The 14,083-nt window shown below is 33.1% G+C and overlaps 4 protein-coding genes across 4 annotated transcripts; 2 read left to right on the top strand and 2 right to left on the bottom strand.

Annotated features, from left to right (window-relative positions):
- Positions 1-1,751: 1,751 nt before the first annotated feature.
- On the bottom strand, positions 1,752-2,446 carry hbae1.1 (hemoglobin, alpha embryonic 1.1). The gene is made up of 3 exons (NM_182940.3): positions 2,320-2,446; positions 2,031-2,238; positions 1,752-1,948 (listed from the first exon to the last, which is right to left on the bottom strand). The coding sequence occupies exons 1-3, from the start codon at positions 2,412-2,414 to the stop codon at positions 1,820-1,822; spliced, it is 432 nt and encodes a 143-aa protein (NP_891985.1). The 5' UTR covers positions 2,415-2,446; the 3' UTR covers positions 1,752-1,819.
- Positions 2,447-4,041: 1,595 nt separating this feature from the next.
- Positions 4,042-4,819, top strand: hbbe1.2 (hemoglobin beta embryonic-1.2). The gene is made up of 3 exons (NM_001103130.2): positions 4,042-4,190; positions 4,292-4,514; positions 4,609-4,819. Exons 1-3 carry the CDS (start codon positions 4,099-4,101, stop codon positions 4,735-4,737), a joined length of 444 nt encoding a protein of 147 aa, NP_001096600.1. The 5' UTR covers positions 4,042-4,098; the 3' UTR covers positions 4,738-4,819.
- A 3,819-nt stretch (positions 4,820-8,638) lies between these two features.
- hbae1.2 (hemoglobin, alpha embryonic 1.2) lies at positions 8,639-9,631 on the bottom strand. The gene is made up of 3 exons (NM_001365350.1): positions 9,502-9,631; positions 9,213-9,420; positions 8,639-9,130 (listed from the first exon to the last, which is right to left on the bottom strand). Exons 1-3 carry the CDS (start codon positions 9,594-9,596, stop codon positions 9,002-9,004), a joined length of 432 nt encoding a protein of 143 aa, NP_001352279.1. The 5' UTR covers positions 9,597-9,631; the 3' UTR covers positions 8,639-9,001.
- A 3,127-nt stretch (positions 9,632-12,758) lies between these two features.
- On the top strand, positions 12,759-13,747 carry hbbe1.3 (hemoglobin, beta embryonic 1.3). The gene is made up of 3 exons (NM_001365263.1): positions 12,759-12,907; positions 12,998-13,220; positions 13,313-13,747. Exons 1-3 carry the CDS (start codon positions 12,816-12,818, stop codon positions 13,439-13,441), a joined length of 444 nt encoding a protein of 147 aa, NP_001352192.1. The 5' UTR covers positions 12,759-12,815; the 3' UTR covers positions 13,442-13,747.
- The last annotated feature ends 336 nt before the right edge of the window (positions 13,748-14,083 follow it).

Below are 14,083 nucleotides of genomic sequence, written 5' to 3' on the forward strand. Positions count from 1 at the left end.
CATTTTATTACGATATGTAATAAAACGTTATAACAATACTTAAACTTGAGTTTAAACTGCTTCAAATGTGAAATCTCATTTCTTTTAGATTTTAAATGATTTAAGCTTAAACAAAAGAGCAGATTAGCTTTTTCTAATTTACAATTAATCAATCAAGATAAACCAATCGATTTATGCCTTTTAAAATGAAATCCAAGATTAATTTTATATGAAAGTTTTTAGTATTTAGACAATAAGCATATCCGTTCTTTTTTAAGGCGTAATCTAGATGTGAATATTCAATTCACTGCCTATATTAATACTTTAAACACAAATTACTTACATTGTAATCGCTGACTGTATTTGAGTGTATCGCGAGAACAGTCTTTATACGTTGAAGGAATAAATTGGAGATGAAAATTGCACAAACTTTACATTTCTACCTCCAGTCTTCATGCTCCAACAGGTTGTTTGTTTGATTGGTTGTTTTATTCTTGCTTTCATTTTGATATACTGTAAAACGTTTAACATTGGTTAAACTTACAAACTCAAGTTCACCAGCTGCCTGGAAAATGTGAGTCAACTCAACTTTGAGAGATTCTTTGTTTCAATATTTACCTAAAACTCAACATCTTAAGTTGAAACAAAGAATCTTTTTAATATGAGTTAACTGCATTTACAAGGCAGCTGGTGAACTTGAGTTTGCAAGTTTAACCAATGTCAAATGTTTTACAGTGGTGTAAATTATAAAATGTTCAGATTTTATAAATCTGAAATGTTCAATATTTGCTCTCGTTTCAGGTCCTCTAAATTAATTTAAAATCCCCCTTTTTTCTAACAAACAAAAGCTAAAGACACTTTTAAAACTCATGTCTATATTGTTAGATTGCACTTGTCTCTCTCTATCCAACACATTTTAATTTGTTGGATTAATCGTTGTGTCTTTCCGTCTGTTTTACGTCGATGTTCATTAGTTTTATGTAGTATAACTGAAGTATGTTTGCTTTTATGCGAGAATGTTAAAGAGATGTTTAAAACACAATTTTCTGACAAGCAAAACGGTGTTTATTACTGCAAGAACGTACACCACAGGCGTTTAGCTAATGTTTCAGTGCTACTCATGTTCATTGGGTTTTTAAAACTTATCAAATACAATTATAGCTCTTATTAAATTATCAGTAAAGCACAGAATAAACATGCACGTTAAAATAACAGTGTAACAAAAATGTTTCTAATACATACTATTACAGTACATTTTTTAAAATCAGAATCTATTTCTTTTAGATAACCTTCAAAAGTTATTTTTAAAAAAAGTGCGATTGTATATTTCTTTTCCTTTTTAGATTTTTTTCACATCCAAGCAGTCCATCAATGATTACTCCTGATTGATTGCTAATGAATTTGCTTAGATCTGCTTGACACCTCCCTTAGGTTTTTATGAAATGTATATGCTTATTTTATTTATTTATTTATTTATTTATTTATTTGTTTGTTTGTTTATTTTATGTATAGGTACTTGATTTATTTGTTTATGTTGTTTTATTCTTGATTTTATGTGGATTACCAAAATGTAGGGTATGTTATTGTCCATACTTTCACAGCATTATGTTCATTGACCAGTATACAGAATTAGGTAGCCTATTTAAGTTTTTATGTTAGACTCGTACCACACCTGTCTTTCAACAATTCCCTTATCAACAAACGTTTTAAAACACATTTTCCTGACAAGCAAAACAAACAATGTTATGAAATCATACACAACAGGCCTTTCGTTAATGTTTTTCATCATAATTTATTGTCTCAATACATAACAGAGAGTTTGGAGCACAGTGAAGTGTGTTTATCTGTACTTCTCAGACATGGCCAGAGCCAGAGCTGAGAGGAACTTGTCCATTGCAACATGAGCCTCAGGAGTGAAATCGGCGGGGAACAAAGTGGCCAGAACCACGAGGATGTTGTGGGACAGAATCTGCAGGAAATACAACAAACCAAATTAGTTTATAGCCACTATGAAAGTATCAAACTTGAGAACAACTGTTGATAGCGCTCACCTTGAAATTGGCGGGGTCCACACGCAGCTGGAAAGCATGGAGCTCACTGAGGTTCAGGAGTCCGGCATTAAGGTCATCGATTTTGCTGACAGCCTCAGCAACGCCTCCCATCACAGTCTTGCCGTGTTTCCTCACTGGGGCAGAGCCTGGGCTCAGGTCTTTCCAGTGAGAGAAGTAGGTCTTGGTCTGGGGGTAGACAATCAACATCCTAGGCAGAAACAAGACTATCAGAGACAGGCTTGAAGAAAACACAATGTTTAAGCGTATAACAACACATTAATTGCCATACCTGGAGAGAGCATCGTGTCCGATGTCGTCAGCCTTTCCAGCGATCTTGGCCCACAGGGTTTTGACGGCAGCTTTGTCTTTGGCAGAGAGACTCATTGTGGAAGGATGACTTTACAGCAAACTTCTGTGTCTGAGGCCAGGAGGACAGGCTGTTTTATACTGCTCACAGGAAGCAGGGGGACCTCTGAGAGGCCCATAGTAAAAGAGAATTGGGGCTCCTCCCAACCACTGAGTCGACGTATAAATTTATCTTACACTTTCAATATTGTTTTATGAACGTGCCATGCAGTCTGTCTTTAATAACATGATGTACAAATTATAATCTTCATGTATCTCTTAGAGGTTTCTCATTATTGAATTTAGTTATTATGCGAAATGCCTGGAAAAGACTTTGAAAGATAAACAAAACTGCCATTTTTTAAGTGTCAGTATGGAAAAGACAATAAACTGGCGGTTGCAGCAGTAGCTATAAAGCTTTTGCAGTTAGTATATTTCTTTTGCAATCACTGATTTTGAATTGCAAATATTATCATAAAAAAAATCCAAAATAAATAATTATTTGGGCTGAATTTAAACAAATTATGTTGAACATTACTAAATTTAATTTGTTTAAATTCAACATACAATTTTTTTGCAACAATTTTGCAGACATCTTTTTTTAAGTTTTGTCACTCATGTGCAATCATGACCTTGGATTAAATAATAATGAATGCAAAGGTCAGCAATGAATTTCACTTCAGTTAGCTTAAACGACACACCCAAGAAACTCACCATTGTAAAAGATCAATAGCAAAAGTTAACCATACATTAGTAACTGTGTGGTAATTTACTTTGCTAAATAACTTAGGCTATTTTATATATTACATTAATGCGTTATCGCATTATCGAGATACATTGCGGAATTTATCTGGTTTGGAGAAAACGGAGGCAGGGATCTGAGAATAAAACAAATTTATTAAGAGATAGGCTACTAAATCCAGTGTATCAGTTCAGAATTGCTTATAATCAAGTATTATTTATTAACTATTTGAAGAGTTCGAAAGCTGGGGCCATCTTATATTTTTTTCTTAGGCCTAAGCGTTTTATCAGGATGTTTAGGCTCAGTAATTTCTATTTATTAGCACGAAAAAGGCAATTTAAGTGAATTTCTGAATCTAAACAGCTACAAAAATCCTAGTTTATTTTAACATATAGAATTTGTATATGTATATACCCCTAAATTATTTTAATCGGTTGGGTTTGTCTGTTTTCTAAACAAATTTGGGTCTAAACAATAATTGAATAAAGCAAACTCTATGTAAACTATGCTAAGCACTAAAGAGAGAAAAACTGGTACGGTATAGTATGCATACAAACACGAAAAAAACTGAAGAACAGTGTGACAAAGGGATCTGTGTAGTGTAAATAGAGTGCAAAATATATTCTTTAATTTATGCTTTATTATTTGGCTCACATTTGCAAATGATTTAATCTTGGTTAACAAACAAATTGACATAAATTCATAATCATTTTATGTATGTGTTATTTATTACTAAATTGCATTTCAGCAAATATTGCTAAATTTAACAGTCTTGGTAGATATTACTTGAGAAAATAAGCTGGTTGAGATATGCATCTTTTGGGTGTATGTGCTTGAACCATCCCACAAACCCATCACCCAATAGCCTGTAAAGGGGTGTGGTGGTGAACCTTGTTTAAAAGTTCCACAGTGAACTCTGTCTTCACAGCACTCTTCAGCTTCTGTTTAAGACACTTAGTCTGAACATCTAAAGTCGAAAACATGGTTGTGTGGACAGACTTCGAGAAGGCCACCATTCAAGATATCTTCGCCAAGGCTGACTACGACGTCATCGGTCCTCAGGCTCTGGCAAGGTAATGAGTCTTGGAGCTTATATTAACTTATATTTATAACATTACATAAGGCAGGAGACTGGTTTCGAGACAGCTGCTCTAATAAAATTTGTTTTCATCAGGTGTCTTATCGTGTACCCCTGGACCCAGCGGTACTTCGCCAAGTTTGGAAACCTCTACAATGCCGCTGCCATCCTGGGAAACCCAATGGTTGCTGCCCACGGTAAAACTGTGCTCAAGGGTCTGGAGCTGGCTGTAAAGAACATGGACAACATCAAGGCCACCTATGCTGATTTAAGTGTGCTGCACTCCGAGAAGCTCCACGTAGATCCCGACAACTTCAGGGTAAGCTGACATCCAGATTACGGATGTTTTTAAGAAAGTCTTTGGTTATTCATGATATGTGTCGATATAACCCTACTCTTGTGTCCTCTCACAGCTTTTGGCTGATTGCTTGACCATCGTTGTTGCTGCTCAGATGGGTGCTGGATTCACACCTGAAGTTCAGGCCGCTTTCCAGAAATTCATCGCTGTTGCGGTGTCCGCTCTGGGAAGACAGTACCACTAAATACAGACAGAGAGAGATTATAATGTTTCCACTAAAGAATGTGCTATTCTGAGTTGAAGCAAATAAATATTTCACTATTCAATGTTCAGTGTATTCTGTGCTTTTTTATATTCCCACGAATTCACACTTGATGTCTTTAGGGATTTATTAAAAAAGAAAAAAAAGCAAGCTTTGGTGCATATTCAAAAAACTAACCATTTTGTAAAATATAATATTATTAAAACAACTTAATGAAAAAGACAATTAGATCTACTTCTAAAATAAGCTGACTAGATGCAACAAATTATTTGCCTAAAAGTATTCTTTTAAACAATGTCCCCAATAATACATTGTGCCATCATGATCCTCAATAGCATTAGATTTCACTTTAAGTTTATTATCAATGGCTATCATAATAATGCATTATTTAATATTATAACATACAGTAAGAGCTATTTCACCAAAAGATTATTAAAGATTCTTGTACAGATTTTTTTTCCTGAACAAGTTTGGCCTATTCCTACACCAATTAATAAATGATCATAAAAGACTACAGCATACTGTTTACGATGCCCAGGCATATGTCTAAGAACGCACTACAGTTTAACTTGACAAACACTCATTTAAAAGAATGAAAAGTGCTCTTATTAACACTTTACAGTGGGCTAGATCCAGCTATTTCATACCACTGAGTGAGCTGAAGAGCTCAGATACAAAAGCATGCAAGTGCCATTTGATAATTAATTCTAAAATAAGTATTTTTCTCAGGCAGGATCATATGTGTATGTAAAGTAATTAAATTTTTTATGGCAAAGACTAGGTTCTTTACATTGCCTTTGAGTAAAACAAATACAAACACAGGAGCCTGAGAAAATGTTCATTTTAGAAGAAATGGCATTTAGAGGCTTTTACATCAGAAGTCTTTATAATAATAATGTAATTATAATTTGTTTTATTGATTTATTATTATATTATATTTCTATATTAATTAAAATGTATATAAACGACGCGGGGCATATTTCTTTTACAAACATCATTGAGAATAGTTTATGTTAAAACATACAATAGCTAACACGAATTATATCAAATATACTAAATAATAATGTAAAATACTGCCATTTACTTGTTGTCTGTATAATTACTTTGAGATTAACAAATTATTGTTATTACTTATTAATGTTATTAATTATTAATAATTATAATAGTAATAATTATAATAATAATAAAGTTGGCTGTTGTTGTTGTTGTTTTTGAAAGTCTACTTTTACAACTTTGACACTCAAACCACTGCAGAAAGCAGTTGTAGCCTATGTCTTGCCCTATACAGATACATTTCTTAAACACTGTTAAAACCATTATATATTCTATATATATATTTTTTTATTTTCACAAGAGAGTGTGACTTTGAACGTAAAGTAGATTTCCTATTGTAAACCATAGGTCAGCTTTAGCTTTCGCCATGTGTTCAAAATGGCATAGGCCCTATTGCAGTGGTGTCTTAGTTCCTGGAGCTCTGCTTAGTTTAGTTTTAACCCTAATTAAACACACCTGATCAAACTAATTAAATTCTTCAGGCTTCTTTGAAACCCACACGCTCAGAAATAAAGGTAAAAAATCCCTTTTTCTCTGGGTGTCTGGGTACCTCCTCCTTTTCATGGGTTTTATTCCAAACAGTAAGGTACATATTAATACCTAACCTCTAGATGTGTAATGCCTCATAGTAGCTTAAATGTATAAAAGTGAATAAAGCTGTACCCAAAAAAATATTAATGTCTACAAGTGTGTACTTTTTTGAAAAGGTGAGAGATTACCCTTATTTCTGAGTGTGCTCAGCAAAGTGTGTTGAAGCAGGATTGGAACTAAAGTGTGCAGGACTGCGGCCCTCCAGGGACTGAGTTTGACACCCCTTTCCTATTCCTTTCCAACATTTTAACATTTTGAATTGTTTCTTTAAAGCTTAACATTATCCCTGTCACGTGTGTTTGGTTTCAAAGTATTTTTTACAGTTCAGCTTTTACCTTCTTTAGATTGACAAAAACAAGGCCTACTTCAGCTCCATTTTAAACGCAGCAATGGCAGCCGTAGACGAAAGCTAGGTGACCCATGATTTACAAGCGGAAATCTACAGCTTAAAGCGTCGTGAAAACAAAACATATGGGCTAATGGTTTAAATTAATAGTATTTAAAAAAATAATAATCATTATATTGGGTACAATCTTTCTGCAGTGGTTTTATTGTGTCAAAGTTGTGAAAAAAAGCCTTTCAAATAAAAAAAAATTGCCAACTTTGTTGTTGTTAATTCTTCTTCTTCTTCTTCTTCTTCTTCTTCTTCTTATTCTTCTTCTTCTTCTTCTTCTTCTTCTTATTATTATTATTATTGTTATTATTAATCTAAATGTAAGGCTAATTATAGGCAACAAACAAATGAAAGTAGTTTTACATAATTACATCTTATTTGTATTGCTAAAAAAGTGTTGCATGCAGAACTGTTGCAAACAATTTATTTGTGTTGAATTTAAACAAACAAATTAAATTTAATAATGTTCAACTTAATTTGTTTGTTTAAATTCAGCCCAAATAAATAGTTTACAACCACTTAACGTAAAAAAAAAATAGTAAATCCAAATAATCATCTTTGAATAATTTTTTTCAGTCTACTTGTAAGTTGTTTAATGTTTTAGAATATGGCATATCTTTAACAATGTTTTAAAATGATAGGTCATCGTGCTTCATTTAATTTGGAAAACGAATGCATGTTTTTACCAAAGTAATACTGGTTTAAAAATGCGTGTGGGCCTGTAAAACAAAATGAAACCTGCAGATAAGTGTGTTGAAGCAGGCTTGGAACTAAAATGTGCAGTGCTGCGGCCCTCAGGAACTGAGTTTGACACCCCTGCTTGGGGGTCTGTTTGATTCTTCATTCCTCAAGTTTTTATTTGCTGAGTGTCACAGCAAGGCAGATTAAAAAAGCAAAAAAGTTGTTATGTGATCTTTCAGAAGTTTTTAATCAATAGTAGTCTGTGACTTTAATCTTGTATTATAAATATATGATGTTAACTTCACTGAGGTGATAATAAAAATCAAGTGGCTCTGCATACTGAGAGCCAGCAGTGTATTTGCCAGTTTTTAAAAAAAGATCTGAATCACTTAAAACAAACAGACATCAAGGATTAGCATATGAGTATTAACCATTGTGACATACTTCAAGCTGCAGTTCACTACAGCCAGAAATGTCTCATTATTGTTAAGATTCATACGCTGACTCTTGATGTCTGTATGTTTTGAGTGTTTCTGATGTTCAATGTGTTTTTATAACAGACCAAAGTACAGTTAGCTGTCATTATTAGTAAAGCACAGCATATGTACGGTAAAATAGCAGTTTAATAAAAAGGTTTACCATAAAATATATAGTACAGTACATTTGTACACAACAAAAAATATTACAAACATTTAAATGAGTTTACCAAAATCAGCTCTTTTCCCCTTTACATTCATACAAAATCAATTGTCTTTTTTTTTTACAAGCAACCAGTTAATGATTGCTCATGAATGTGTTTTAATCAATTCAGTTACTTAGGTCTACTTGACACCTCCAGCTTCTGTTTTTTTTTTTTTTTTATGAAATAAATATGCTTGCCTATGTAAAGGTTTTTAAGGGGCAAGTTATTTCATTATTATTGTAGAAGTTTTTTATTAGTTTTATTCTTGGTTTTATTTGAAATGCCAGAATTTATAGTATATCTTATAATTATATAAGTATTGAGTTCATAAACAGAATTAAGTAGTCTACAGTATTTACATTTTTTAAAAATGTTATACTGTACCACACCTGTCTTTTAACAGTTGCTTTATCTCACGTAATGTCAACAAAAAATTAAAACACATTTTTCTGACATGCAAAATTAAATCATACACCACATGCTTTTAGTTAAAGGTTTTCAACACAATTTATTACTGTCTCAAAACATAACAGAGAGTTTGGAGCACAGTTAAGTGTGGGGTAAGTCTTATAATTTGTGTCCATACTTTCACAGCATTATGTTCATTGACCAGTATACAGAATTAGGTAGCCTATTTAAGTTTTTATGTTAGACTTGCCATACTTGTCTGTCAACAATTCCTTTATCAACAAACGTAAAGTCAACAGCATTTTAAAACACATTTTCCTGACAAGCAACAAAAATAATGTAATGAAATCATACACAACAGGCCTTTCGTTAATGTTTTTCATCATAATTTATTGTCTCAATACATAACAGAGAGTTTGGAGCACAGTGAAGTGTGTTTATCTGTACTTCTCAGACATGGCCAGAGCCAGAGCTGAAAGGAACTTGTCCATTGCAACATGAGCCTCAGGAGTGAAGTCGGCGGGGAACAAAGTGGCCAGAACCACGAGGATGTTGTGGGACAGAATCTGCAGGAAACACAACAAACCAAATTAGTTTACAGCCACTACGAAAGTATCAAACTTGAGAACAACTGTTGATAGCGCTCACCTTGAAATTGGCGGGGTCCACACGCAGCTGGAAAGCATGGAGCTCACTGAGGTTCAGGAGTCCGGCATTAAGGTCATCGATTTTGCTGACAGCCTCAGCAACGCCTCCCATCACAGTCTTGCCGTGTTTCCTCACTGGGGCAGAGCCTGGGCTCAGGTCTTTCCAGTGAGAGAAGTAGGTCTTGGTCTGGGGGTAGACAATCAACATCCTAGGCAGAAACAAGACTATCAGAGACAGGCTTGAAGAAAACACAATGTTTAAGCGTATAACAACACATTAATTGCCATACCTGGAGAGAGCATCGTGTCCGATGTCGTCAGCCTTTCCAGCGATCTTGGCCCACAGGGTTTTGACGGCAGCTTTGTCTTTGGCAGAGAGACTCATTGTGGAAGGATGACTTTGCAGCAAACTTCTGTGTCTGCTGCCTGGAGGACTGGCTGTTTTATACTGCTCACAGGAAGCAGGGGGACCTCTGAGAGGCCCATAGTAAAGCGACAGATGGGGCTCCTCCCAAACAGTCCGCAGACATGCTTATCTTACACCCAGTGTTTGGAGTAAGTTGCTTAAAAAATAATTCATTATTAATCACATAATTAAAAATATTATTTAAATGACTTTTCTGATGACTTTTTTTCCTGAAAAGTATCTTATAGTTATTCTATAAATACACTGTAAAAAAACATATGATGAACTAGTCATGACGGGATATGTTTTAAGTTCATTGCAACTCATTAATCTAAGTAAATCATGTTTTCTCTATTTTAAAAGTTGCACAAGCTCTTTTAAGGCAGTTTAACTTAAGTTCAGTAAACTCATAAGGTTAGTTTGATTCAGCTTAAAAATGTAAGGCAACAATTATTTTTTACAGTGTAATATAAGTACTTGACTCAATAGTTAATCCCGTTAATTAAATTTACATTGTCATGAACTAATTTCTCAGGTATTTTTTTCCTTAGGAATCCAATTGTCTTATATATTTTCATTTAGTTTTAAAAAATATAATTTATTATTATCATAATTATTTTGTTTTTGTATAGCAAAAATTATATATATTATAATATATATATATATATATATATATATATATATATATATATATATATATATATATATATATATATATATATATATATATATATATATATATATATATATATATATATATATATATATATATATATATTATAAGTAGCTGTAATTAAATGTACTAAAAATAAAAACGAATCCCTTTACTTTGTAATAATTATACTCTCAGAAATAAAGGTACAAGAGCTGTCACTGGGGTAGTACCTTTTTAAAAGATACACATTTCTACTTGAAGGGTCCATATTGGTACCACTCATATATTAGTACCAACAAATTTGAAGAGGAACACTTTTGCACTGTTTAGGTATCTAACATGTACTCGTGAGGAATTAATATGGACCTTTTTGGTAAAAACTTGTACCTTTTGAAAAGGTACTACCCCAGTGACAACTCGCGTACCATTATTTCTGAGAGTGTACATGCAAAACACCAGGATTGTTTAAAGAATATAGCCTGCTTATGTCTTTAAACATATTTAGTCCCTTTATACAGGATGTAAAATATCTTTTTTTTTTTTAAAAAATGACGTTTTTTGAGGGTGTAACTGGAACCGGTGAAAGAAAATAAATAAGATGCAGGGGTTTGTGGCAGTACTTAAATTACACTAAATGAGTGGGAATTTAAAATGGACCACATTTACGATGCCAGAGCAGTTGAACGTGCAATTACAAAGAATATGCATGCATTTACACTCACGGCAAAAACATACAATAAGCAATAAACTGCTTTTACTCAGTTTTGTTATAAAGTTTGTCCCTTTTAACTGAATTTTAACAATTTGAACAATGTGTGCTGTTTTCAGTGTATTTTTGCAGGGTCTGCAAAAGGTTTAACATATGCCCTAAACCGGTTAAAGAAAGACACACCCAAGGCTAACCTCATTAAACAAGATCTATAGCAAAAGTAGATCACATGTTTAGGTTTTGAATAAAATTTTATGCAGGACACATGTTTCTACATGTAGCCTATATGTTTTATAGTAAATTAATGGCATTGTGGTATTTCAGATATACTTACAGATATTTTTTTTAAATTCAAATTTGAACTAAAATTACTTTAAACTTACTTAAAACAACTTGGCTAGGCTAACTTAAAAAAATACAATAAAGTTAGAAACAAGGTTAATAACATTAAACATAACATCAAAGCATAAAATAACATAAAAACTTATGTTGTTGTCATGATGTTTATATATATATATATATATATATATATATATATATATATATATATATATATATATATATATATATATATATATATATATAAACACACACACTCTCTCTCACACACACACACACACACACACACACACACTCTCTCACACACACACACACACACACACACACACACACACACACACACACACACACACACACACACACACACACACACACACACACACACACACACACACAGTTGAAGTCAGAATTACTTCATATATATATTACCCCCCCTTCTTTAAATTTATTTATTTATTTTTTTAATATTTCCCAAATCATTTTTAACAGAGAAAAGTTGAAAAAAAATACCCAAAAAGTTGTTAAATATATATATATATATATATATTTTAAGATTAATATTATTAGCCCCTTTAAGCTATATATATTTTTTTGATACAAAACAAGCCATTGTTATACAATTACTTGCCTAATAACCCTAACCTGCCTAGTTTACCTAGTTAAGCCTTTAAATGTGACTATAAGCTGTATATTAGTGTCTTGAAAAATATCTAGTCAATCATTATGTACTGTCATCATGGCAAAGAGAAAATAAATCAGTTATTACAAATGAGTTATCAAAACTATCATGTTTAGAAATGTGTTGAAAAAAATCTTCTCATCGTTAAACAGAAATTGGGGAAAAAATAAACAGAGGGGCTAATATTTCAGGGGGCTAATAATTCTGACCTCAACTGTATATATGTATATACATACATACATACATACATACATACATACATACATACATACATACATATATATTATATTTTGTGTAATAAACACGACGGTAGAAACAGTTGCAGGTTTAAAAATTGTATAGATTAAAAATAACTTACATGAAGTATTTTTAAAATGCTTTCATTGATTAAGAGTTCAGTCCATCTGAAAAAAAAAGCGTTTTATTAGGCTGTGTTGTTTAGCCTCAATTGTGGGATGTTAAAATATTCAAATGCAAAAAACTCTATATTTTTTCCTTTTAATATTTTATTATGTTTTACCATGTAAAAGGCTGTCAGAATGTTTTTTTATATCATTAAATTGTTTGATTGCATAATATTAATAAAATTAACTTTTTAGACACAGTCTTTGTAGATATTACTGGAGAAAATAAGCTGGTTGAGATATGCATCTTTTGGGTGTATGTGCTTGAACCATCCCACAAACCCATCACCCAATAGCCTGTAAAGGGGTGTGGTGGTGAACCTCGTTTAAAAGTTCCACAGTGAACTCTGTCTTCACAGCACTCTTTAGCTTCTGTTTAAGACACTTAGTCTGAACATCTAAAGTCGAAAACATGGTTGTGTGGACAGACTTCGAGAAGGCCACCATTCAAGATATCTTCGCCAAGGCTGACTACGATGTCATTGGTCCTCAGGCTCTGGCAAGGTAATGAGTCTTGGAGCTTATATTCATAACACTAACATAAGGCAGGAGACTGGTTTCGAGACAGGGCTCTAATACAAAAATTTTCATTAGGTGTCTCATCGTGTACCCCTGGACCCAGCGGTACTTCGCCAAGTTTGGAAACCTCTACAATGCCGCTGCCATCCTGGGAAACCCAATGGTTGCTGCCCACGGTAAAACTGTGCTCAAAGGTCTGGAGCTGGCAGTGAAGAACATGGACAACATCAAGGCCACCTATGCTGATTTGAGTGTGCTGCACTCCGAGAAGCTCCACGTAGATCCCGACAACTTCAGGGTAAGCTGACATAGATTACAGATGTTTTTAAGAAAGTCTTTAGGTATCCATGCTGTGTGTCGATATAACCCTACTCTTGTGTCCTCTCACAGCTTTTGGCTGATTGCTTGACCATCGTTGTTGCTGCTCAGATGGGTGCTGGATTCACACCTGAAGTTCAGGCCGCTTTCCAGAAATTCATCGCTGTCGCTGTGTCCGCTCTGGGAAGACAGTACCACTAAATACAAACACAGAGAGATTATAATGTTTCCACTAAAGAATGTGCTATTCTGAGTTGAAGCAAATAAATATTTCACTGTTCATTTTATCCTGTGTCATCCTCTGTTTCTTGATTTAACAACAAATTTCAAGCCTTGGTAGGAAATGTTGTAAACAGATCATTATTTGACATAATAGGTATTAACTTTGTGCCAATCCTAAACTCATTACCTGTTTTTGATCATTTGTGAGTTTTACATGCTGAATCTGTTTGATTTACATGCATACCCTATAAAATGTTCATACAATAAAGTAATTTGAAATACAAAAAAAAGAAATATAAGTATGTAAAATAAAGTTTGATCAATCTATTATCAATTTATAAACATAAATTTTGAGTAAAACAGTTTTTATTTCCCAAAAATCAAGTGTCCATGCATATACACATCATGCAACAGTGGAGTCAGATGCACTGCAGGTCTGATTTTTTTGTAACCTGTAGTATTTCCATAATTTTTTTCAAATATGTTATGAATTGTCTTATATTGGAAGTAAACAGATATTTAACAATGTTATCAACAAAAATAAGGCTTTAAACTAAAACATAACTTTCTTGTGTGCTGTAAAGAAATCAGCTTTATCTAAAACTATGTTGTTCCAAATGT

Source organism: Danio rerio, chromosome 3 (genome assembly GCF_049306965.1).
Source record: "Danio rerio strain Tuebingen ecotype United States chromosome 3, GRCz12tu, whole genome shotgun sequence".
Lineage (NCBI taxonomy): Eukaryota > Metazoa > Chordata > Actinopteri > Cypriniformes > Danionidae > Danio > Danio rerio.

Coding starts and splice junctions, on each gene's coding strand:
- hbae1.2 (NM_001365350.1), bottom strand. CDS start 9,596: ATGAGTCTCTCTGCCAAAGACAAAGCTGCCGTCAAAACCCTGTGGGCC. Junction 9,421..9,501: donor GGACACGATGCTCTCTCCAG/GTATGGCAATTA, acceptor GTTTCTGCCTAG/GATGTTGATTGTCTACCCCC. Junction 9,131..9,212: donor TGGACCCCGCCAATTTCAAG/GTGAGCGCTATC, acceptor TGTTTCCTGCAG/ATTCTGTCCCACAACATCCT.
- hbbe1.2 (NM_001103130.2), top strand. CDS start 4,099: ATGGTTGTGTGGACAGACTTCGAGAAGGCCACCATTCAAGATATCTTC. Junction 4,191..4,291: donor GGTCCTCAGGCTCTGGCAAG/GTAATGAGTCTT, acceptor TGTTTTCATCAG/GTGTCTTATCGTGTACCCCT. Junction 4,515..4,608: donor TAGATCCCGACAACTTCAGG/GTAAGCTGACAT, acceptor GTCCTCTCACAG/CTTTTGGCTGATTGCTTGAC.
- hbae1.1 (NM_182940.3), bottom strand. CDS start 2,414: ATGAGTCTCTCTGCCAAAGACAAAGCTGCCGTCAAAACCCTGTGGGCC. Junction 2,239..2,319: donor GGACACGATGCTCTCTCCAG/GTATGGCAATTA, acceptor GTTTCTGCCTAG/GATGTTGATTGTCTACCCCC. Junction 1,949..2,030: donor TGGACCCCGCCAATTTCAAG/GTGAGCGCTATC, acceptor TATTTCCTGCAG/ATTCTGTCCCACAACATCCT.
- hbbe1.3 (NM_001365263.1), top strand. CDS start 12,816: ATGGTTGTGTGGACAGACTTCGAGAAGGCCACCATTCAAGATATCTTC. Junction 12,908..12,997: donor GGTCCTCAGGCTCTGGCAAG/GTAATGAGTCTT, acceptor AATTTTCATTAG/GTGTCTCATCGTGTACCCCT. Junction 13,221..13,312: donor TAGATCCCGACAACTTCAGG/GTAAGCTGACAT, acceptor GTCCTCTCACAG/CTTTTGGCTGATTGCTTGAC.